Genomic DNA, 23,828 nt, shown 5'->3' with positions numbered 1-23,828 from the left:
TGCCGGGAACCACACGGCACGGCATTGAATGTTATTGAAGTTTAAATTTTACTAGCATTGACTCGCGGCTTCGCTTTAATGTCAAATAAGCTTCTCCCTTTCTTCTCTTACGAAAGTGTTGTTATTCACATCGAAAAGAACTAGTAACTCTACCTTTAAATCTTCATTTTATTTTGGGTTAAATTTGCTCATGTTATTTTCGAAAGAAGTGCAACAAAGGAGACTTTTAGATGGCAATGACTTAATATTGTAAGCGAATATTAATTTACAATACCTACAAAGAGAATAGCTTGCATAGTTTGTGCTCTACATATTGTACGAGTCAAGTGGGTGGAAATTACAAAGTTGCGCCAATAGCTTCGTAGGTTCGCCAAACTTGCAAATGAAAAGTTAATGGGCAACTTCTGACAGGCGACCGCCCGACCTTCTGACTGCGCTCAGATGAATCTAAACTTTTTAATTATTTGTTACCGAGTTGTCCTAAATATGTCACGACCTACAGCGCCGGTAAACACGGATATGAGGGAGTTGAAACTAGAAATATATTCTTGGCTGAACATACTTCTCAAGATTTTATTTAGGTATATCTACTTCCCTAATATGTACTGTCATTTGCGCATTACTAAATTAAAAATTCACCGTTGTAGTCATAATATTAGGTACCTACTACTCTCGGTCACTATAAGGTAGGTATGTTTGTTATACAACCTATAGTCTTGGTATTATTCAGTTTGGTGATATCATATTCGGCCGAGCCGTGGAAGCCGGATTTTTTCGACGTTAAACCTATGGTTACAGGAAATTCTCGTCCATCAGTCATAGGATAATAAAATATAATGCAGCATTATCGACAGATATGGAGCGTTGAGTCGGGCGAGATATCTGTGTAACGATCCCCGCGGATAATAACTTTCACTTTAAGGAGATGATGGATGGAAATAATTTTATTGGTATAATTAAAAAATGAAAATAATGGACGTTGCTAAACTGCATAAGTTCTTATTAAGATTTTAATCGTGGATGTGATTCAGTCATTTAACCATTCGCGATTATATATGATATTACATATACAATTCAAATCTGGAACTTATGGAGTTGATTGACAGGGGTTCTTAATTGCCCTTTTCTCAATTACCTTTTAATTAGACTAGAATTACGCTGGAGCAGGTAAGGTACTAACTTAAAAGCTAGTTTTCAAATTTGAAACAGCTTATAATGTGTGCGACGGTAATTTATATCCTCCAACTACGTCGCGAATAAGCTACGTCTAACTTTCTGAGCACTTTAGAGAAGAAAAATTGTTTTTATTTCCTTCAGGCGAGAATAAAGTGAACATTGTATTTCATGTGAATATTCTTAGCCCAGCCGGCTGATGTATACGTTTAATCGTTTTCAGTGAGCATGAACATAGGCGGGAGAGTTATGCGGATGAACCTTATATGTGAGTGGTGCGCACGATTAGCGGCGAGTCGTTGAGCCCGCACGGATTACTGAGATGTGGTGCAAGTAATGACCGGAGTGATTTTATTGCTGAGTTGACATTCCTACATTTACATGAGGTTTTGCCTTTATTTAATTTTAACTGCTATTCTTTTTCACCGAGGGTAACGCAACTTTTACAGAGGACATTTCACATATTGGATCATGATTACACAGTTGTCCTTGAGTTGCGAGATGATTTTACTCATCGTAAGAACATTGGTTAGTACTCAAACTAGTGTACATAATACAGAAAAGTCACTGGTACTATGGCCGAGGTAGGATTTGGACATGGAGTACGCATACGCATAATGCATTCTAATTGGGCACCTTAACCGTTCAACCATTGATGCTCTTAAAATAAACTTTTGATTTTGATCGATCGATTGATGACTCAACAATTGGCTATAAAAGATGTAAAATAGACACAAGTTGTCTCAGAAGGCCTTCATTTTACTACTACGGGACTAAAACAAGCGTTAGTATTCCTTAATATTTACATAAAATTTAGTACATGTAATATGACTAAAACAGGACCAGCTTCAGTTACTTGTTACCTACGCTATTGGATACAATATGCATTCATTAAAGCGTGTATCGTGATGTACGAGGTCCCCCCGCCGCCGCCCATGCTTCGCGTCTGGCGAGCGTGGTTTCCCGTTCAAAGCCGCGCCCGCCGCGTCGCTTCGTTCAAATTAAACGCACGCCTAAGACCCCTTATAAAATTACATTAACTTTATATAATACCGTAAAACGTGGTTAGGAGCACTCGATTAAGAGGCCCATATAATGATAATTATCTTGCAAAATGTAACCCACGGTCTCATTATATTTCACATCGGTTTATGTCTTTTGCAAGTGCCGCGAAATAAATTGCTTTAAGTAGTCAAGGTTCTTGGGACAATAGTAGAGTGATTTAACCCAACCATTAAAGTTGTCTCTTGTTTTTATCTCGTTGAGTCTCAAAGAGATATTTATCATGTCTATCTAACATTCATTTATTTTCAGCACTTTGTTTTGTTGGGATCTTTTAAAACAATCTCGTCCGAAATACTGTTTGCAAAACAAAGTAGATAGTAGTATAACTGTGGATATTATTTTATAATTGCTTATGTTATTTTCAATTTAAGCATTAGTAATGGATTTAAATTATTTTTTGTGTTTAATTTGCTCCAGTAGAAATTTCAGCAAAGAATAGCGGACATGTATGCAGCTTTTAAATTATATAAATTATAAAAATAATCGGCAAGTTATTTGCCGTGGATTGTACTTTAACAGTTACAATATGTTGGGAAACGACCTCATCTTATTAGTTTAATACGCCTGGATACCTCTGGTCTTTTGTCTTTAAATATCCTATTCGATATCCTAAACTCAGATAAGTATTTTTAATAGATATTATCAACGCAAATTGTTCTAAACGCAGACGAAGTTTTATCATTCAGAAGCTGTGATCACACCGCAGAATACAGCCGGTGGATATCTGGTTCAAATTAAAACTTGGAACATTCAGTGTTTTCACTTCTACTTTTTCTATTTACTTTTCTATTAAACTTTGTTTTCTGTAGATACGGGATGAGGCAGCCTTGAGATTTATCTACGCGATACCGTTCTATTTGGCCGAGGGAAAATTCAATTTGGTTTTTACCTGAGGGTGCTCCGTGCGAACCCTCGCACACTCTCTTTAATGTTGTTGCTTTCTTCAACAAAAAGATAAACGCTGAATTTTACAGCGTTCTGCAAATTAGATGTGTTATCTAAGTTCGTAGTAATATAGAGTGCGCTCAAAGAATAGAGAAAATAGGGTATTTATGAACAGTTAAAACATAACATTCATAAAGATTTCTTTTCGTACTAGTGCTTATAACCAGAACCCATAATCTCTTCAAATTTATTTAAAATTATAATTTAAATGCTCTTCGATTTACGTTTTAGGTATTTATCTAAGTGCACTACAATGGAAATAGTTTCGTTTGAAAAGCAGCGCATCTGGAAATTGGACTGAGAGCTACAAACACGGTCACAATGCTCGCTTTCATTGATAAATAGTTTCGCCTTTGTCGATAGTGCAGCCGGATAAATGGACAACACTGCCTAAGAAACGGGTCATACGATCACAAGCTTTCTTAGATTTAGATTTAAGGTACGGTGTTAGTTTATAGATTTCGAGGGAAGTTTTTAGGCTTGATTTTATGCATTCCTATTACAGTTTCAGCAGTAAAAATATTTGATTTTACCAATGGCTTCCTGCTTGATCTACACATAACATTTTTTATGAACTGGCTTGTTATAATTTAATAATTTTGCCCTCCAATCGCAAACATAACGTTTATCTTGTGCATTAGATTTAAGGAGAAAATAACGCCCTATTTAATTTAAATAAGATTACTTTAAATATAAAATTTGTTTAAAATTTATGAAACAGTCTTAAACATTTTTTTTATTAAGAAAGAATTTTTGGTATTGTTCGTTTCAGACCCATTGTAACCGGGCTAAACCTAACTTTTTAAAACAAATTAGCTTCACAGACTGATAAAGAAGAGCCAAATTCCACAGTATATTTGATTTAGATTGTTAGTATTTTACTTATTTGTAGAACGAACGTCGAGCACGTTCAACCCTCTGTTGACTATAGTTCGGTGTGACTATTTGAAGTACCAACATGCGAAACGCTAATTAAATAGCAGCCGACAGCCGACGTAAAGGGAAGCGAATTTCGCTGGAAGAATTATCCCGCTCCCAACAGCGCTGCACGGCTTGTTTTCAAACGCAACCATTAATGATTACTCGTTTTAAAACTCGGTTTAATTTCTATTAGGACAAAATAAAATTCGTCGGCGTAATTTTCCATTAGCTTCTACTGTATATATGTATATTCTGAAATTAGAAACCAAATGCAACAGGTTTAGTTAGTATAAATAAAGTTATCAATAAATAAATCATGAGTAATTTATTCCACTAAATATATACGTTATCTGAATAGACAGTCCTCAAAAAACCTAACTTCCGAAAAACAAAATACTACTTAAGTCAGAAAAGAATATCAGAAACATTTCGACGTGTTAAGAACATAAAATGTCTACAATCGCGAAAGAAAGCAGTTGACAAAAGCGATTTTTCTGTTTTCATTTACTTTCCATTATTATTTAACTCGTTTGTCATTCTTTTCTCTCCGCTCGACGCGCGTAAAGAAGAAGAATGACGGTTGTTTATATTTACGTAGTTAAGTGACTCTGACTAGGGCAGAAATAAGAAACATCTAACGTAGAGCAATTTTCCAGTTTCGCTTCCAGACGCAAAGTTTGAAAGTGATACGCGAACAATCTGCGGAAGCAATATTTGAAGATTGTGCCTGTTAATACTTTTCGAAGTAAGAGAATAATATTAATGCAATTTGCCACCAGAGAAGTGGCATTTACCAACTTTAAATCGATATCGTTATGTTTTGCGATATTAAGGTAGCTTTCCACAATGCACATTGTATAAAATGAAATAAAATTTATTTACGCTACAATAATAAAAAAAAAACTACATATTTTGAATTTCTGTAATTTTCAATTGAATAGAGACCGTTGCCTGGATAACAAATCTGAAAATATAAAATCAGATAACCGAGTGCTTCACTACCGCTTCTCAAGGGCTTGAATTAATCACTTAGTCAGACAAGCTTTCGTCCTACTGAGATATCGTTAATTTAACACTTAAAATGTTTTTATTCAAGTGGATAATTGCAAGAGGGCGGCTCTAATGGCCCACGTTCGGCCTCTGCTAAGATTGATGACGTGCTGTGTTGAAACATTAAAATAGCTGACTGAACATTTGAATAAGAAATACTTACTCGATTGCCCGCGGGATTATGCGATGAAATGATCGTTTGTATTTTTTGCTTGCGATTTAAAGGCGTATATTTCAACTTTGCCTCAACTCTAGTGATATTTTAATGCCTGGGGTAGCTGCTTTTTGTGTTCTTATTGGATGTGGGTTAAGTGCTGAAGTATGTCAATGTTTTGTTTGTATTCCATAGTTTGTCCACAATATTCCATATGAAATACTTATCATTCATGCAGTAAACACCTCTTCGTACAGATAATTACTTATTTTTCCGATGTTAAAAACGGACAAAGAAAATTGTGAAAAAAATTCCATTGCTTAATACCTACATATTTTCTAAATGTTCAAAATTTTTGTCCACCTACATAAAGCTATCAAATTTATCTTGCTTTAATTTGGTTTCTCATTACCTACACGAAATTCTAAACAAAAGTTATTCAAAAATTATAAGCGATGAGATATGCTTACCGTTATTATCTATTTCGTTGTGTATAGTTCTAAAACATTTAAAACTATATTGAATATCACTTTTGTTATTGCAAAATTAACTTATATGAACATTGAACAGGCAAGGATTTTAATGTATGTAAATCTACAAATTTAAATGTTATTTCAGGTAGAATACCCAACCGGGTTCGGAGGCTTGTTTACATTGTTAAGATAATGTTAGAAAAACAACGATACATTTAGGGAAGGTTCGCTAATCTGATGCCGAGTGAAAAGATTTAGTGCGCGCCCTGCGAAATTAATCTTCGCGAGTTATACGAAGGTAATCCGCTGCGGAACACATACAATACATTATGCATTCTCACAATAGAAAAATCAGATTAATGTCTTGAAGTAGCTATAAATATAAAAAAAACGTTCAATACCTAGGCAGGTATAAAATGTATGTAACAATCATTTTATTTCGTCTTTTTCAACATTCTTCTCCTTGATATAAGTTTTACAGATCAATTAAGAATAAGTTTAAATATTTAAGTTTGAAAACTGCCCTTAATACAAGCAATATTTTTTATTTATACGTTATATCGCCTTTGTGGCCATCGAAATAACATTTCAGGCTTCAATGAAAGCGTGTTGTCTGTACATAAAAATATTCTTTTTATTTAAGGCAGTTTTTCATTTTCGCATGTTACTCAATAAATATTGTTAAAATTATTAACATCCCCGCAGAGTCGCATACAAATTTACAATGAATTGTTTGTTAACAATATCACTGGCATGAAAACTCGCATTTCTATTTTTGTTCAGTTATTGCATAATATTTGCGATATCGAATGCGCGACAACACACGGTTCCAGCAATGGATAGAAAATACCAGCAAGTGAGCGCACTATGCGAGTATATTGCTATCCGATACCAGGATGATATTGGAATTCCTATACGTGACGTAATAAGGCACTGAAACATATGGAGCTATTTGTTTAAATTACTCTGGACGTAATGACTTTCGTTTTTATTTTCTTAGCTTTTGGTTTTATGAAATACCCCGTGTTTTGTTTGCTTTCGTAAACGTTCCTTATTTATGTTGCCTAGGTAACTTTAATATATATAAGTCTGCTCCGTGGACGTTATTGTAATTTGTTTGTTAGCCGGGATTGTACAAACTGTTTGTTTCACTGTAACCATTTTATTACGAACCGACGCAAACATCTAGCTAACATTGAAAAATAAAATCCGCTTTTGTACAAATATTTTTTGTTGGCAGATTAATTAAGCTGTGTTTTTTCATAAAGTTTTATTAAATGATTGTCGGTTTGTATATAGACCTTTCAAGTAAATATATTATGTAGAATTATACATTTATTTGCTGTCTGTAGACAGTCTCACGTAAAATTTTATCTCATTAATTTCCTTCTATCTTCCTCTGGTATTTCCCCAAGGAACTTACATACGACCAGTAATTTGAGCTAAATATATGTTATAATTCAATAATTCGGTTATTTATTTTGGATAACTAAATCTTCCACTGCTGCATAAAAAAATACAGTTTGTTTAATTTGCTGGATCATGAAAAATAAACCGTATAACAGGTGTATAAAATATTTATTACTTACATACACCATACACTTCTTACAAATAACATGATATTTAGTCAGAGTCATCATCGATAATAACGCGGCGCCTCTTTTTGTCAGGTTTTGCCAGCAAAACTTCTTCGTTCTCACTGTCATCTGTGAAAAAAAATTATTTACACATGTTAATTCCTTATCAAAATTTTTCATGAAAGGGAGGTAATATTACGAAAATTTACGACTTATATACATGCTTGGGTCGTGTGGTTCCTGGCAATTAAAAATAGGACCACTCCACATTTTACCCATGGATGTCATTAAAGGCGACTAAGGGAAAGACTAATAAACGTGAGACTAATAAACGCTTGTGGGCGATGGGCTAGCAAGGTAGTATTTGAATCACAATTCCATCATAAAGCCATTCAGCTGCATTTGGCCTCGCAATCTTTTCAAGACTGTTGGATATGTCTACCCCGCAAGGGATATAGACGTGACTATGTGTATGTTATAGAAAAGTTTGTATTGTTACAAGCGCGAAACCGTTGAAATATTTTTTCTTAAAATAAGGAACTAAAGAGAGTGATATTATGTGCGTTGCTGACTTGATATAATTTTTTATTACTGCGACATCATACATACATATAGTCGGCTATATCCCTTGCGGGGTAGACAGAGCCAACAGTCTTTAAAAGACTGAAAAGCCACGTTCAGCTGTATGGCTTTATGATGGTATTGAGATTCAAATAGTGACAGGTTGCTAGTCCATCGCCTAAAAGAGGAGTCCCAAGTTCATGAGCCAATCCCTCAGTCACCTTTTACGACATCCATGGGAAAGATATGGAGTTTCCTATTCTAAATAAAGTGTATGATAAGATCTTTTTTCGTACTTATGCAAAAATAAACGGGAAGTAAATTACGTTTACAATATCCGCCTCCCTTAATAATTATCTTATAGTTTGCATCGGGAAAAATCTTACCGCTCAATATTTTTTCAATACTCCCTAGTATGTCTTCGGTGTCAGGCAAGTCATCGTGCTGCAGCGTTTTCTTAGCAAACGACAAAATGTCGTCGTCATCATCTTCGTCTTTTTCATTAATTTTCTGCATTTTCGCTTTACCGGTCGCATCCTCCGGCTCGACGCTACGACTTCTTTTGCGATTAGACGTTACAGCTTTTGTCGAATTACTTTCATAAGCAACATCAGTACTCTCGCGCATTTTTCTTAAGTTATCGAAAATATCGTCGTCATCGCTCGATGTGTCATTTTGTGGTGCATTTTGCATTGACACGTCAGCGTTTTCATTGGCTGACGTTGGGTCTAACAAAAGTTCTTTGTTGATTGCTTTCACGATGATCTCTCTCCTTTTTCGAATAGTTTCGAAGTGCAATTCGCTAGGTATCCTCCAATAGGTTTCCTAAAATTTGAAAATCCAATGTATAATAATATTTATTTTTTGGATAATTTAGATAACCCTTACCAGGTATCATTGTAATAGGTCTTTATGAATAATATTATAGCAGGTGCTATAACAGTTTTTCGATTATGCGAATATTTTTGTAAAATAATCGCTTCTAAAAGAATTATAGAGGCTGACGTATATTAGTAATGGTTTGAATAAAACTGCTGAAGTAATTCATGAGTTGATTTCGATATTTTGTGCATGCATTTGTGCATGTTGTGGTAAGGAACCCCCAATAAGTTTCATCACCTTTTACAGTCGGTATTCCCGGAATTTCTTCATATCGATACAAGCACAGAATGGAGCCAAACGAACGATAGAATCAAACGATTTCTTCCGAAGAACTTCAAACATACCTGTTTGTTTATCGACTGTGGTGCACCGAGTATTTCAACATGTTTCTAAATATATCTGTCGTAGCAAATCTGCCTCTATATCGTTCCGATAGATTCGCCATCGGCATGCCGATGTATCATGCAGAATTGAAAATAAATATTTCTTCTTGAGCTATAATGAAAGGACCTCTTCCATGAAATATTACAGACCTACCTGTAGGTTCAATACTTATAGGCTTATTTATATATATTTATATTTTAACTGCTAAATAAAATTTTGGTACTAGCGGAGGCATCAATGACACCTTCCCTATAACCCTAAACATAACCAACCTTCCAGCCTTTGGCTCCCTTTACCACGTACAGGACAAAGTCGTGATATATTTAATTCATTACAAACCTGTTCATTGTCAGGCGGATGTATCCCCACGCCCTTCAGAACGCTTCTAAACAAGTCGTTCTCCATAGCTTCAATGGATCCGCTAGAAATCGGCACTAGCGGAGTGTCGGGCGCGCTGGGGTCGAAACCATCGGCCTCTTGGTCCAGTGCCACTTCTTCTAGGTTCTCGGCCAGCCATTTCAGGCCCTCAGTCAAATCTAATAAATTATATTTAATATAACAAAAATATTATCTACTGATTAAACTTATTTTAAATATTTTACTTATGTCTTTGTAAAAGTGACATAAGTAACATATTAAAAAAAAAGTCATCACAGTAAATATATACTCGTAGTTCCTTGTAAAGAAGCACGAAAACGAAAAATGGTATTATAATTATTTCAGCAAAGCCAAATTTTACTTATTTTTCACCTAGCTTAATCAATATTCATTTTATGTCGATTCACTTACAGGTAACAAGATTTCGGAAAAAAATTATAATAGGAACAGTTACACAGATCCGTACAGACATGCGTCGAGACGGTTAGGAAAGGTAAATAAAAGCTTGTAAAAACAAATGGAAATACCTATATAATACTATTCTTCACGTATTAAGAAACGTAAAGTGAAAAAAAAAAGATTTCTTCGAAAGAGCTTCACCTCAACGAACAATCAAGATATTTATTCATGGGAACGCTTTATTTCTAGGGTTATCCCAAAACGTTTTCTTTTGAAAATACAATTTTGTTCAATATTTATCGATGTAACTTATACCAAGGCACACCTGGCTCATCGAGGGCGCCGTAACGTCGTGCCATACAAATTTACATAAAAAAGAACAGCGTTTGTAAAACCCAGACAATATTACATACGTACCCTCATCCACAGCTCGTACCAAAAGCTTAGCAATTTCGTTAGCACTGAGTGTAAAAGCCTTTTCCTTTTTATTCTTGGGAGGTTTGGTTTTGTTTTGTTTTTTCTTGGCTTTCTTCGCAGCGGGCGGCGGCGAGCTCGGCCTAGACTTGCGGCCGTCGTCCTCGCTCTCTGATTGGTCGGACGATTCCGAACCGGATGAGTTACCTAAATAATAAGATTTATTCAAGGCGTTGGAAATATTAACAATGGTTATCTGGCGACAAGTTTACCTACTCAGGACATGGTAATCTAATTAAATTTGTAATATACTTAATATATATATATATATATATTAATGTATGTGTATGTAAGGCTCATACTTGCTTTTTATTTTTAACGAAGTTGAAAACTAGCTTAAGCTAAAACTACAACTACCTGTGATGGAAAAAATGGAATCTGGAACACTATGAAAATAGATAGATAGATAATTAAACATTATTTTTGCACATAGTGCTACTCACCGCGCGAATTATCGTTGTCGCCGGAGCTCTTAGCTTTTTTGCGTCTTTTTCGGCGACATTCTTTCTTGTCTCGCACGACGCCGAGTTCAACCAGTCTATCGACGTAACTACGTTTCGATCGTTTCCTCGGCATACGACACATTATTACATCCATTGGATCTGAAATTTCTTATTACATTAGCTTTCAAGATAATTATTCGTTTCAATAAACAATATTAGGCGCCAAAATGTTTCTGATATATTTCAGCAAAATTCCCAAAATGCGAGTAACATAATATTAGTCGGAATGACCAAAACTACGAAAGAAATAGGTATAGGAAAAACAATCTTTCAAAAGGCTACAGGTTAATGTACGAGAAAGTTACACGTGCTTCTTCTATTTTATTTAGACCCTCCTTTATGAGAATATTGTTTTGTCAGTTTTTATTATCATTGTTTTCCTACACACGAAGGAGTAATCTTAATAAGATAAATTAAATAGCTTTTAGGTAGGAATAGGGCGTTTTTATGCAAAGCTGTGGATATAAGTGAAAACATATTTATATTAAAATGTTATGTAAGTCATATTTTTTTATTCTACATCTCATAATTGCTTTAACTAATCTTTATTATTGTTTATTTCTTAACCTATGGATATAAACAATTTAACAGAATCGTAACTTAGATTGGTTCGGGGATTTGGTCGTAGCATAAAGTTTTTATTACACAATAAACTCTTTATTGCGTGAAGTGCATCTTTAAACATATTAAAAATAGGAAATAATGGTCAATTTAGTAAGTTAGGAATCAGATTACTCGTAGTTCTATTAAGGAGATAAAATAAAGATAAATAAAATGTCTTTAAAATGTTTGTTCAATGCAATTGTGTTCATTTTGCATTGAACATTTCATACGATAAATGAAAGAGACTCAAGGACAAAAGCGATAACAACTAGTAGTGAAATGAATTTAAAAATCATGGCGGTTGGCAGTTGGTATGTGTTACGAAATATTTAACTGCGTGTGAATTATCACGTGATTGCTAGCTTAAGCAGATTTTACAGATTTAGTGGGAGTAGGAATATAAAATTCATACATCGAAAGAAATGATTGATCATATGAAATGTCCACTGGAAACGCCTATTCTAATCCTTAGAGGATTTCCATGAACTTATCTGATCGCCAAATTAGAGAAAAAATCAAGTGATCACGCTTATTCCCACGAGACATAAACAAGCAAGTACTTTTTACGATTTATTTATTATCAGGCTTATATTTATCATTACAGCATACGCCAGTGCAACAGATTAGCAATGTAGTTATGAATTAATACCTTCGGTTTCTTGATATTGGTCCCACAATGCTCTTAGCTGTTCATCCTCCTCTTCGCTGAACTCCTTAGGCACTCGATCCCTCCCAGCCTCCTTGTTGCTGCGTTTAGTAGGTGCACGGAATATAAGGCCCAGTTCTTTGAGTTTGCTGATAACGCCGCGACGAGTGCGCGTCTTGTCTATCAGATTGTCCAAGATCCAGTCGATGACATCTATTGAAAACAGATTTCGATTTATTTTAAATTATAAATGGGCCACAAAATAATCAGAAAACAAACAGGTTTTTTCATCCATGTGTTATAGTAGTGTAAAGTTAATTTTATGTGTGAATTGGAAGGATTGGAGACTAACAAAATCTGAATTGTATCAGTAAAACATGAAGCATGATGTATATTTTTACAATTACTATTGTCTTAAATTTTTCAGAATATACGAGTACGACGAAAATTTAGCTTATTTTTTAAATTGAAAACACTCATTTACAATGCGGTAAAAGTAAACATACAAATACAAATATCGTTTATTCAGTATGAGTTTACATAAGTTTGTTGTGCTGGCCCCCATTGAAGGTTTCCCTGTGGTATGGGAGTCAGGCTTCTTCCGATTGTCAGTTACATTATCTTCATACCGTAAACGAAAGGAAAAAAACAAAATAAAGTGAAATTTTTAAGATAAATCTAAACTAATACAACACTGAATCAGCAATAGTGGAAAAGAAAAAATAATGTGCATGTTGTGTGTTAGCGTGTGTGTGTATGAGTGTGTGTACGTGTGCATGTTCGTGTTCATGTGCCTGTGCGTGTTCCTGTGCGTGTGCGTGTGTGTGAGTATGGCGCCGGTTTTACTATAACCATATTAAATCATCAAATCACTACAATAAATAATTCTTCAGTCTCATCAAATGTCAACATAAAACTTGAAGTAACTTAATTTTAGAATGTTATTTGCTAAAACGAAGCATGAAACAATTCACAAATGACGCCCATAAAAGCCCGAATAGGTAAAGGATTATATTTATCAGCCCACGGAGGTCCAAACTTTACATGTAGTTTACTTACGGCCTCAAAAAACAGTTTATAACTCACAGTAAATTAACTATTTTAATAAGGCCATAACTTCATAGAAAATTTATAAAAAGACTTGCTTGTGCACGGGGTTTCGCTCCCGTGGAAATTTCCAGAAAAAGCAGCCTATATGAAGATCATTTTAATCTCTGTGCGAATTTTTTTCAAACATACATACATACATACCGTCACGTCTATATCCCTTGCGGGGTAGACAGAGCCAACAGTCTTGAAAAGACTGAATGGCCACGTTCAGCTATTTGGTTTAACGATAGAATTGAGATTCAACTAGTGACAGGTTGCTAGCCCATCGCCTAAAAAAGAATCCCAAGTTTGTAAGCCTATTCCTTAGTCGCCTTTTACGACATCCATGGGAAAGAGATGGAGTGGTCCTATTCTTTTTGTATTGGTGCCGGGAACCACACGGATTTTTTTTCAAAATCGGTCCATATACATTCTCTTTGTAATATTAGTGTGGAAGTTTTGTACCTTCGTCTGTCTGTGGGTTTCTCTGGTTCTCCATATAAAGCGAGCGGAGTTCCTCTTCTTGTTCTTCAGACCAGAAACCCTTTCCTGGCTTGTCTCTATAACAACAATTTTTGTAATAGAAATTTCTTTCTAAGTCATAAATAATTCTTTTTTTTCATGATAAAAATGAATTTCATCACTAAGGCTTCGCCTGTGGAACATACATCCATAGTTATCCATAAATAATGTATTTTATAATATTTTAATGGTGAATTAATTTGCATGATCGGTTCAGTATTTTTGAAAATTAGCAACTACAAACAAGTTATTTAAATAGTAAATCGAGAAGGCATAGAGTAGGAAGGTATAATATCAACGATATAACATAAGTAGGCTCGAGTTCTAACATCATTATTAATTAAAAATGCGCTCTTGGAAATTCAATTAGCAAACACGAGAGCAAATCATACGTAATTTTCTGTAATATGAAGCGTGTCTATCCATGCACTTAGCGGAGCTCGTTGAGTGATAATGAGCCGAGTTCGCATAATTTTGATGAATCTTTGGCGTTAACGTTCAATTAAGATTTCTATAATCTCTAAAAAAACTGATTCATTATCCATAGGGATTATAATAGAAATGCCATATTGTACTTAAAACTATAGAAATGATGTGTTGTCTGTAAACACAATTTCTATGCATTAGCAAAGCTGGCAAATATAGTAAGTAAGATGAAAAGAAAACGTGCTATGATGGAGACACTGGCATCTGCTTACGACGTTATATTCACCAGTTCTTACCATTTCTATAGTCTTTGGCATTTCGAATTCAATTTTTTTTTATGAATCTGAATATATTTTCCTTCTCGTAAAATTTAAACCGGAATAGATATTATTTTATTATTATTATATGATACCAATATCGCGATAATATCGCAGTAATAAATAAACACTAAAACTCAATCCCGTTAAGCAGATACTTGAATTTAAGTACGACATAAAGTGCAGAGTCCTTCATAAAGCTTTGGAAGATTGAAACTGAAATGACTTACTTTTGGTCCGTATAAAGAGTATATCCATGTTCTATTTCGGCGGAATCCTTAGAATTCTTCCAGAAAAGAAGTTCTATAAATACTTTTGTATTCTTTGAAGCCACCTCTGTGAACTTTCTCAGTATAAAAATGGCGAACTTTTCTAATTCCTGTGAAACATTATATTTATTAGTTTGTAAATGGCAGTAGGGAACGGGAGAAAATAAAGTTTCAATATTGTGTTGCGGTTTAAACCCCGCGGCGGAATCAATATACAAGTAAATTTTATTTGCGGCGTGGGGTTTGTGATGTCATTATTAACCGATGCAACCACGAGTCCTGCAGAACACAGAAAATATTATATTACCTACCAATGGAGACATGCGATTGGTTTTACGATAATCGAAAGCAAACAAAATTAAAAACCAATTCGTTTTCTGAATGCTATAAAGAAGACTTCGTGTAGACGATGGTCGGTGAAATAAGTCAGATGAGAAATTTATTAGGTACTGTTGGATCAATTTTAATAATTGTTTTTATTTTTGACGGGGTATAAAAATATATAAACAGGACCAATAATCACAATACTTAAAAGCCACCTGTAGCTAGGTGGATAAGTGCATAACTATATAAAACAAACACAATTTGATATGAACAATGATAACCATTAAGCTAACATATCATACATACAGAGAGAGTTGGTATTTGTGCTACTAAATAGACACTAACCTTGAACATAGGCATTGGATTGGCGAGAATCCTTTGGAATATTAAAAATAAAGTGGCCTGAAACATCATAGAAGGTCGCTGGCAGTCCCAAGCTATGCGGTGTAACATCTTGATAGCGCAGTGGTTGGTGTGAGGCAAGTTTTTGTCGTAACGCTCCAAAATGTATACACACGCGCTTACTACTCTTGGATGGCAAAACCTTAGGAAATATAACGAAAAAAAATAAGTAATTACAATCTTGTTTATTACATTTTTAATTATACTATCCTTTTTTTTTGTTCATTGCCATGGAGAAAGAAATAAACTGACATCTTTAAGTAATGGTTTGCACCTATAATTACCTTAATACGAAGTCTTTAAAATCAAAATCCGTTTCTTCAATAGCTGTTGATCTTTCCTCTTCTTCTTCTAAAATAAAAATTACAGAAAGTTAATTTTATTTTTACAATACTTTATTGAAAGTGGTAGTCTTTTGAACTAGTTTACCTTCGTCATCATACTCATCAGTATTTTCTTCGTTTTCATTGGTTTCCTCTTCTGGAACTGCAATAAAATATTATCGAAAGTGACAAAATGAACTACTGAGTGATAATGTTGAAATAATTTGTTTGAATTTCAAATTAAAATTAATATGAATCAAAACCAAAACATTATATATAATTCACCTGTGATTTCTACCCCCAAGTCAGTGTTATAGATTGTTTCTAACATGTCAAGTTCTTCATCTTCCGCAATACCACTTACGCCAAATATTCCTTCTTCAGGCCAAACCTCTCTAGTGAAACAAAATGCAAAAATTAACCTTACGCAAAAAGGAATTAAATTCAATATCGGAAATATAGAAATAAGTATACAACCTTGCAGCTCTGAACATTCCGACCGCGTCTTCAAATTTATGGCCACGCATTAACTTTTGAATATTTTTCATGCAATCTTCCCTGTGGAAAATGGTATGAATTAATTTATATTAACTTGATTCTTACACAGGACAAAAAACTAGATAATGATAAAACAAGCGAAACCCAGGCTCAAAGATGGAGGCTAACTATGGAGATTAAAATAATAAAATAAATAAAACAACGAATGAAAGACAGAAAGTAGGTAAAAGCCAATTTTAGCATGTCTTTACGTAAATACGTATACAAAAGAGAAGGCAGCCGTTAATTTTTGTGGAAAAGTAAAGAAACGCCTACTATCTTTCTGAATAAATACAGAAAGAAAATCACTATATAATAACATTTACAGAATCAACAGGGCTCAGCGCGTTTCAATATGTATTTGAATAAATTACGCCGAAATTATTATTTCTATTCAACTGTTTTATTGATGTGTTCGATAAGAAAACGCTATTTTCTATCTGGAGTCTTCGGTGGGACTTATTTTCAAAAGTAATATTATTTGCTGATGATTTTGTTTTCATATACTCCTAAGGCGCCTTTCATATCCATCGCGTTCCGAAAGGATGGAGAAACCAAGGGAGCTTCAATTTGACTCGTATATCATTTTGTTGTTCGTAATTTATAGATAACAAACGATGTTGCGCCACTACCGGGTGTGTGGTTTTTGGGTTGTATGAAGAAACTCACTTCTGCAAGTAATCTAGCTTGCGCTAAATAATGATATACGTGCCAATGGCCTTTAAACAAAAGACGCTGCAAATCCGAAGCATAATAACGGAGGGTGGATCTAGGAATATTAAAGGTAAGAGAAAAACTCACTTCTGCTGGTCTATGGGCAGCTCAGAGGCGGCGTCGAAGGGCGGCACGTGCGGCACGCGGGCCGCCAGCACGCTGGCCAGCTGCGGCCGGGCCTGCTCCCACGGCGCTTCTGCTGGGCGCTTGGCCGCTTGAGCTGTAGCCTTGCGTGGCTTCTGCTCTATTGAGATTAACATATTATTTCAATCAAACTTCTACAATCCCAATTTCATAAAAAAATGGTCCAGCGGTTAAAGCGTAATAAACAATCATTTCGTCCATACGTGTGTGTATGGACTAAACTCAATAACAGTGAATTGCAAAGAAACAATACTGCTGTTTCAAACTAAAACCATATTAAAGCCGGGTTTTTTTACGTGCCGTGTGGTTTCCGGCACCAATAGTGCCGTGTGGTTCCCGGCACCAATACAAAAAAGAATAGGACCACTCCATTTCTTTCCCATGGATGTCGTAAAAGCCGACTAAGGGATAGGCTTACATACTTGTGATTCTTTATTTAGGCGATGGGCTAGCAACCTGTCACTATTTGGATCTCAATTCCATCATTAAGCCGAGCAGCTGAATGTGGCCATTCAGTCTTTTCGGGACTATTGGCTCTGTCTATATGTATGTATGTATGTTTTTTTACGTTAAAGCTTGTCTTGTTGAAATAGACAATAGAAAATCTGTTGTAGCAATTTTCATAAATTAAAAGAAGCTAACTTACTTTTAGTTTTCTTCCTTCTGACTTTTTTCTGTACAACTAATCCTGTTTTCTTACAATAGTGCTCCAACATTTTTAAAAACAAATGGACTGTTTCAATCAAGTCAATTAAATAAGACCTAGGCAATAAAAACAAAATTTGAAGTATACACATTTGTTATAGATAAATGTTCATAAAGACAATTTTTTTAACTTACCTTGGCATTTTGTTATCATCATAGTTTAAAAATATACTGAGAATAAATTCTCTGTACTCCAGAACATAAAAGATATTGCTTTTCAATACTTTTGCAGATTCTTTAACACTTGGGTCATTACTTTTTTCCATAGCCAATAATGTATTTAGCAGTTCTTTGTAAGCTTTGAGAGACAGATGTAGGCGTCTAACCCAAGAGTTGTACTTCTTCTTTTCAACTTTGATCATGTCGTAATACTTTTCCATTTGTTGTTGAACATAATGGAACATGGTCACCGACATTGTTTCACTAAAAAAATGATTAGGGTAAGTAAATGTTAAATAAATGACTTACACAAATTGTTTCGAGTAATAATAAAAAGTGTATTAATTAAAATTGCCGTGTGGTTCCCGGCACTATTACAAAAAAGAATAGGACCACTCCATCTCTTTCCCATGGATGTCGTAAAAGGCGACTAAGGGATAGGCTTATAAACTTAGGAATTCTCTTTTAGGCGATGGGCTAGCAACCTGTCACTATTTGAATCTCGGTTCTATCATTAAGCCAAATAGCTGAACGTGGCCATTCAGTCTTTTCAAGACTGTTGGCTCTGTCTACCCCGCAAGGGATATAGACGTGACCATATGTATGTATGTATGTATTAATTAAAAGAGTTTTAACAATATAATGTGTTATTCATTTTTTAATTTTATTTATGAACATCAATGAAAAAAAATACAACTAGAACTTAGATAAGGTGGCACTTTATTACCTAACAAGGCCAACTTGAAAGTTGTGGCCTCTATTAAATTCCATAAAGAACTTTACCGCCCATAAGTAGTAGGATTCATCATTTTGTTGCGCTTTGGCTCTTACTAGAACATCCTTGACATAATGCATAAGAGGGTTGTACGAGCTGTTCAAGAATTCAATACAAAACTCTTTCAAAAATAATCTGAAAATAAAACATTGTGATTATATGCTTTTCGTCTGAAATCATATTTTCACTATGCAACAAGATATAAACTTTGATTAGATCTTAAAAATTATTAGATAAAAACAATATTCCACATTCTAAGGAAATAAGTAATAAATCACATTAAATAATTCATCAATTTAAGTATTCTTCTTTTTCAGCATATATTCGCCCACTGCTGGGCATATGCCTCTCCAATAACTTTCCACCTAGCTCTATCAAAGGTTTTTCTGGCCCATGTTATGATCTGGCCTGGGATGGTTTTTTATGTGTTCGAACCAAGGGGTTAATGGTCTTCCAGTATTCCACTTTTCAGATCTTGATCGCCATTTCAGGACAGATTTGTTCATCGTTTGTCTCCATATCTTCACACATGGCCAGCCCACGCCGACTTAAGTTTAGAAAAGCGGTGACCTACGTTCACTACTCTGCTGCGCTCGCAAAGACGGCGTTATGGATCCTCCAGCTTTAAGTAATTCAATCGATACACCAACTTTGCCCGTGGCTTTATTCTTTTTAAGCTTTTTCAGAGCCTGTCTAATTTCGTAAGAGCTGATTTCCAGTATTTCTTCCTTGTAATGTCTGCTCAGAGGTGCTTGTTTATCCGTTGGGTCTGGCATTGAAAGCTTTGGACTTTTTTTTAAAAATTGGTTTGTATGTTTAAATATTCTTACCTCACAGCAAATGCTGATCTTCTTTCTAGCACTCCACTTTCCAGCGGCCTTCTATTCTTTGGTTTGACATATTTCGATTTTTTACTACCATTAAAATCCAGGTTGGCTATTTTATTTAGAGGTTTCATACATATCAGTTCATTATCAGATATCGATTTCATATTTTGAACAACATATGTACCACCAAAACGAGAATGTCTAAAAAAGGGGATATATTTAACAAAACACTATATTATACATTCAAAAAACATTTTGAAAAAGCTTATAAGCAATATTTGGTTCTGTGGCAATTTATATAAAATATTTCATGACTGATATTCTTTTACATTAATTGCTACCTTAAAAGACATTAATCATATTTTAAAGCTCGGACCCTTTGCCTGCATACATACATATGATCATGTCTTTATCCCTTGCATGCTTCACAGAGCCAACAGTCTTGGAAAGACTGAAAGTCTACATTCAGCTGTTCAGCTCAAGATGTAATTAAGATTCAAATAGTGACAGTTTGCTAGCCCATCACCTACAGGAAGAATCCCAAGTTTATTAGTTTGAATCTCATCAGCTATTTCTAGTTAATAAAATTGGAAGGCTAAACCATGTACAATACCTTGTTGCTGAAAATTGTTTAACTTTATTAAGCCTCTCTTTATTTTCTAATGTTCTCAAAGAGAGTAGCTCTTGTTCATCCCTTATTTTCTCATCAACACATCTCTGTAAGGCTGCATCAGCCAAGCTAGAAGGATTCTGCTCTCTTAGTAGGTGAGATATGATCTCAAGAATATGCATAAAGTATTGTTTCTCATTCTCTGATGACATATAAAGGATGATGTCTAAGATTCCAGATTGGTTTAATGCCCACAGCACCTATAATATTAACCCATTAGAATAGTATCATGTTTCTTATTAATATCATATTCAGAGTCTAGCAAAGGCATCAAGATGTAAAGGGCTAGGTTGTTTAAGATTAGTACCTGATCATGAATACTGGCATCATTTTCAGGTCTTCTCTCCTTGTCCAGATCTGCTGGTACATGAAGCACATTTCTTATTAGAATCAATATTCGTTCTATTATAAGGCCTGTATCTTCATCTCGTTCACTCCAGTCCTAAAAGTAAATGAGTTCATTTGGCAACTAAAGCATAATTTCTACTATGTATTTTATAATATAAGTAGGTACTAAGATATAAAAAAAGTTTTCATAACTTACAACTTCCAATATCTTAGTAAGCTTTTTAGCAAAAACTGTCCATGTTTCAACTTTAGTAAATGCTTCTTCCTTGTAAGATTGTAGATGTAATAAAATTTGTAGGTAGTTGTATCGAGCGGTGCGTTCAACCGGTACTTCCTCTCGATATAATAAAAGAGCTGGATTTGTAAGGTTCACTAGTAATCTGAAATTAACTTTATTGTCAGTTGTCATAAAATGAATAAATAATTCTCCTTTATAATCCATGCATACATTGTAAAGACAAAATATTGGTTTTTGTTTGTAATAAAAAAATTCAAAATCGTCATGACCAATAAATTTGGCACAGAGATGAACCTTTCAGGAGTAACATAGGCTTCACTTTTTTATCTGGAAAACCCACGAGAACGAAGCTATATATAGTAAAACTACATATAAGTTAGAAGTTTATTCAAATCATTTTATTTTATAAGATACAAATGTTGTGTGAATTAATTAAAAGCAATAATTAGAGTTTGATTTTCATTAAACTAAAGCAAGCTATGTTTACCTTAATGTAACATCAAATAATTCTGTATTTTCCCAATGGTCAATTAGCATAGGAAGAAGGTCAGTTTGTAACACTTTTGTTTGACCAAAATGCCGGCGGATTTCATGATCTTCTCCATCCCGCCGTAAGTATCTCACTAAATCTTTTACAGTGTTTAAAGTATATTCATCGATTAGGTATTTTCCTGTTCTTTTATCAAAAGTTCCTAAAGCATTGCAAGTTGCAGAGAGCTCAGCTGATAGAAGTGAAGACATGATGTTTTCATAACATTTGGCTCATGAATTACACCTAATATAAATTTTGTCTATTTTTATGTCACTTTTTAGTCACTTACACTTTTAAAAATAGTTCAACAGTACCTAATTACAGTTTTGTAAGACGAATTTAAATACATAAAAATACAAACACAAAGTTTGGTTAGGATAAGTTGCTATGACATTTAAAATTTTTGACGTCAGAAAGCCCGCGAATTAGCTTTGACAGTTTACTTTTTTAACTGGCATCTAAACGTATGCTACGACGATACGTTATAGTACTTTTTCGTTGTTTAACCTACTCTGAATAAAGAGGTCATGCATTTACCAATATCCCGTCGATTGTTTATTGATTTTCCCTTTTTTTTTTCAAAGTACTCTGGATGCTCCACTCGACACTAGGAATGTGAAAAAAAAATCGATTATGGAAAAAATTGATTAAAAATCGATTTTTTTTAAAGTAAAAATCGATTTTTTTACGTGATTTTTTTAAAATTAATAATCGATTAAAAATCGATTTTTAAAATCATACAATAATTGCACTCCGACATTACGTTTTTGTCTTCTGGCTTAGAGCCCGAAACGCGAACTGCCAAAGAATACTATCATAGCTCCATAATATTACATTAACGCCATCTGTGCATTCTTTCTGTGCTCTTAAAACAGTTTAGATGATTAATTTACTTTATAGACGGCCTCCGTGGCGCAGCGGTAGTAAGCTTGTCTGTGACACCTGAGGTCCCGGGTTCGAATCCCGGTCAGGGCATGATGAGAAAAGAACTTTTTCTGATTGGCTTGGGTCTTGGATGTTTATCTATATAAGTATTTATTAAAAAATTATAGTATCGTTGAGTTAGCATCTCGTAACACAAGTCTCGAACTTACTTCGAGGCAAACTCAATCTGTGTAATTTGTCTCATAGGTATACATTTATATTTATTTATTTATTTAATCAAACATTCTCTAGATGGAATTAGTCGATGAACAGTATTTTACCGACATTCGGTTGATATTTTATTCATTATTCGTTGCTGAAACTTCATTTTTCAAACTTGATTGTTAAAAACTTTAATTTGTGTTGATTATAGGTATAAGAACTTACTGTTTCTATTGTTTATTTTTAATGAATAAATCTATTGATATAATTTATATGGCGTTTATTTTGACATTAATTGAAAAATTAGGAAAAATCTATCAATATAATAAAATCGATTATTTTCTTAAGAAAAATCGATTATTTGTTAATCGATTTTCCATACTTAAAAAATAAATCGATTATATAAAAATCGATTTTTTATCAGCAATGTCACATCCCTACTCGACACACCATCGACAAGAGCCAGCTCTTATATATAAGAAGAAGAAAAGCACTCTAGAGGTGTTACCATCATAACCAAAATCAAGATCAGGATGGATTTTATACAAATCGAGGGTAAACAACGAATTTTATTGGCGCATTATTAGTTTTTATATAATATAAGGGTCTAGCTAAGTATGTTACCCCTTGAGATTTTTCTTAAAATATTAGTGGCTTTTGTCTTTCAGTAGCCGTTGATGTCATCCACAGGAAAGCCGAATCGGTCCTATTTTACTCTACCGGAATCAGATGGACGTGATTATCAATGCATTGTTAAGTTGAAAGGCACATAAGTACCTACCTACCTACTTCGCAGAATACTTGAAAATAAATTCATGAGATGAATTGATACCTATCCTTATAATTCTAATAGATGCAGAATCAGATAGGTAATCCTGATATTGGTGAGATGCCAAAACGTATCCTGAGCACTGTCGGTACTGGACGCTAGCCAGCGACAATGCGCTCAACGGCCGATTAGATTTGCGTACGAGGAGATTGGCTTGGCGGTCAACTGGACATAAATTACCATTAGTTAGGGATACTAAAGTGGATTCCCTTTGGAATGCCATGGAGCTGGTGAGTTGGTTCGGTCGTTAAAATGAGAAATGGGTTGACAAAGCTTTTCATGGCAGGCAATTCTCAATTTATCAGCAGGCTGAAAACCTTCGGATAGTAGGAACTCTACGAAACCTACTTCGATTTTAAGGAAATTCTAGCTAGGTACATCTACTAAACCATATCTCTTTTTAC

The 23,828-nt window shown here is 34.4% G+C and overlaps 1 protein-coding gene across 2 annotated transcripts; it reads right to left on the bottom strand.

The window, feature by feature from the left end:
• Nucleotides 1-7,342: 7,342 nt before the first annotated feature.
• Nucleotides 7,343-21,890, bottom strand: LOC106134767 (protein timeless homolog). Of its 2 annotated transcripts, XM_013334900.2 has the most exons (22): nucleotides 21,465-21,890; nucleotides 20,936-21,119; nucleotides 20,699-20,833; nucleotides 20,335-20,591; nucleotides 19,725-19,922; nucleotides 18,847-19,029; nucleotides 18,096-18,383; nucleotides 17,902-18,017; nucleotides 17,199-17,355; nucleotides 16,338-16,418; nucleotides 16,146-16,255; nucleotides 15,967-16,023; nucleotides 15,822-15,888; nucleotides 15,481-15,679; nucleotides 14,773-14,921; nucleotides 13,743-13,837; nucleotides 12,192-12,401; nucleotides 10,880-11,038; nucleotides 10,380-10,583; nucleotides 9,525-9,721; nucleotides 8,306-8,744; nucleotides 7,343-7,487 (listed from the first exon to the last, which is right to left on the bottom strand). In XM_013334900.2, exons 1-22 carry the CDS (start codon nucleotides 21,716-21,718, stop codon nucleotides 7,405-7,407), a joined length of 3,822 nt encoding a protein of 1,273 aa, XP_013190354.1. In that variant the 5' UTR covers nucleotides 21,719-21,890; the 3' UTR covers nucleotides 7,343-7,404. The 2 variants fall into 2 exon arrangements, with proteins under 2 accessions (XP_013190354.1, XP_013190355.1); XM_013334901.2 differs by lacking the exon at nucleotides 10,880-11,038.
• Nucleotides 21,891-23,828: the final 1,938 nt, after the last annotated feature.

Source organism: Amyelois transitella, chromosome 9, assembly GCF_032362555.1.
Source record: "Amyelois transitella isolate CPQ chromosome 9, ilAmyTran1.1, whole genome shotgun sequence".
NCBI classification, from domain to species: Eukaryota; Metazoa; Arthropoda; class Insecta; order Lepidoptera; family Pyralidae; genus Amyelois; species Amyelois transitella.
Note: the sequence above shows the minus strand (reverse complement) of the source record. Positions and strands in the feature narration are given on the sequence as shown.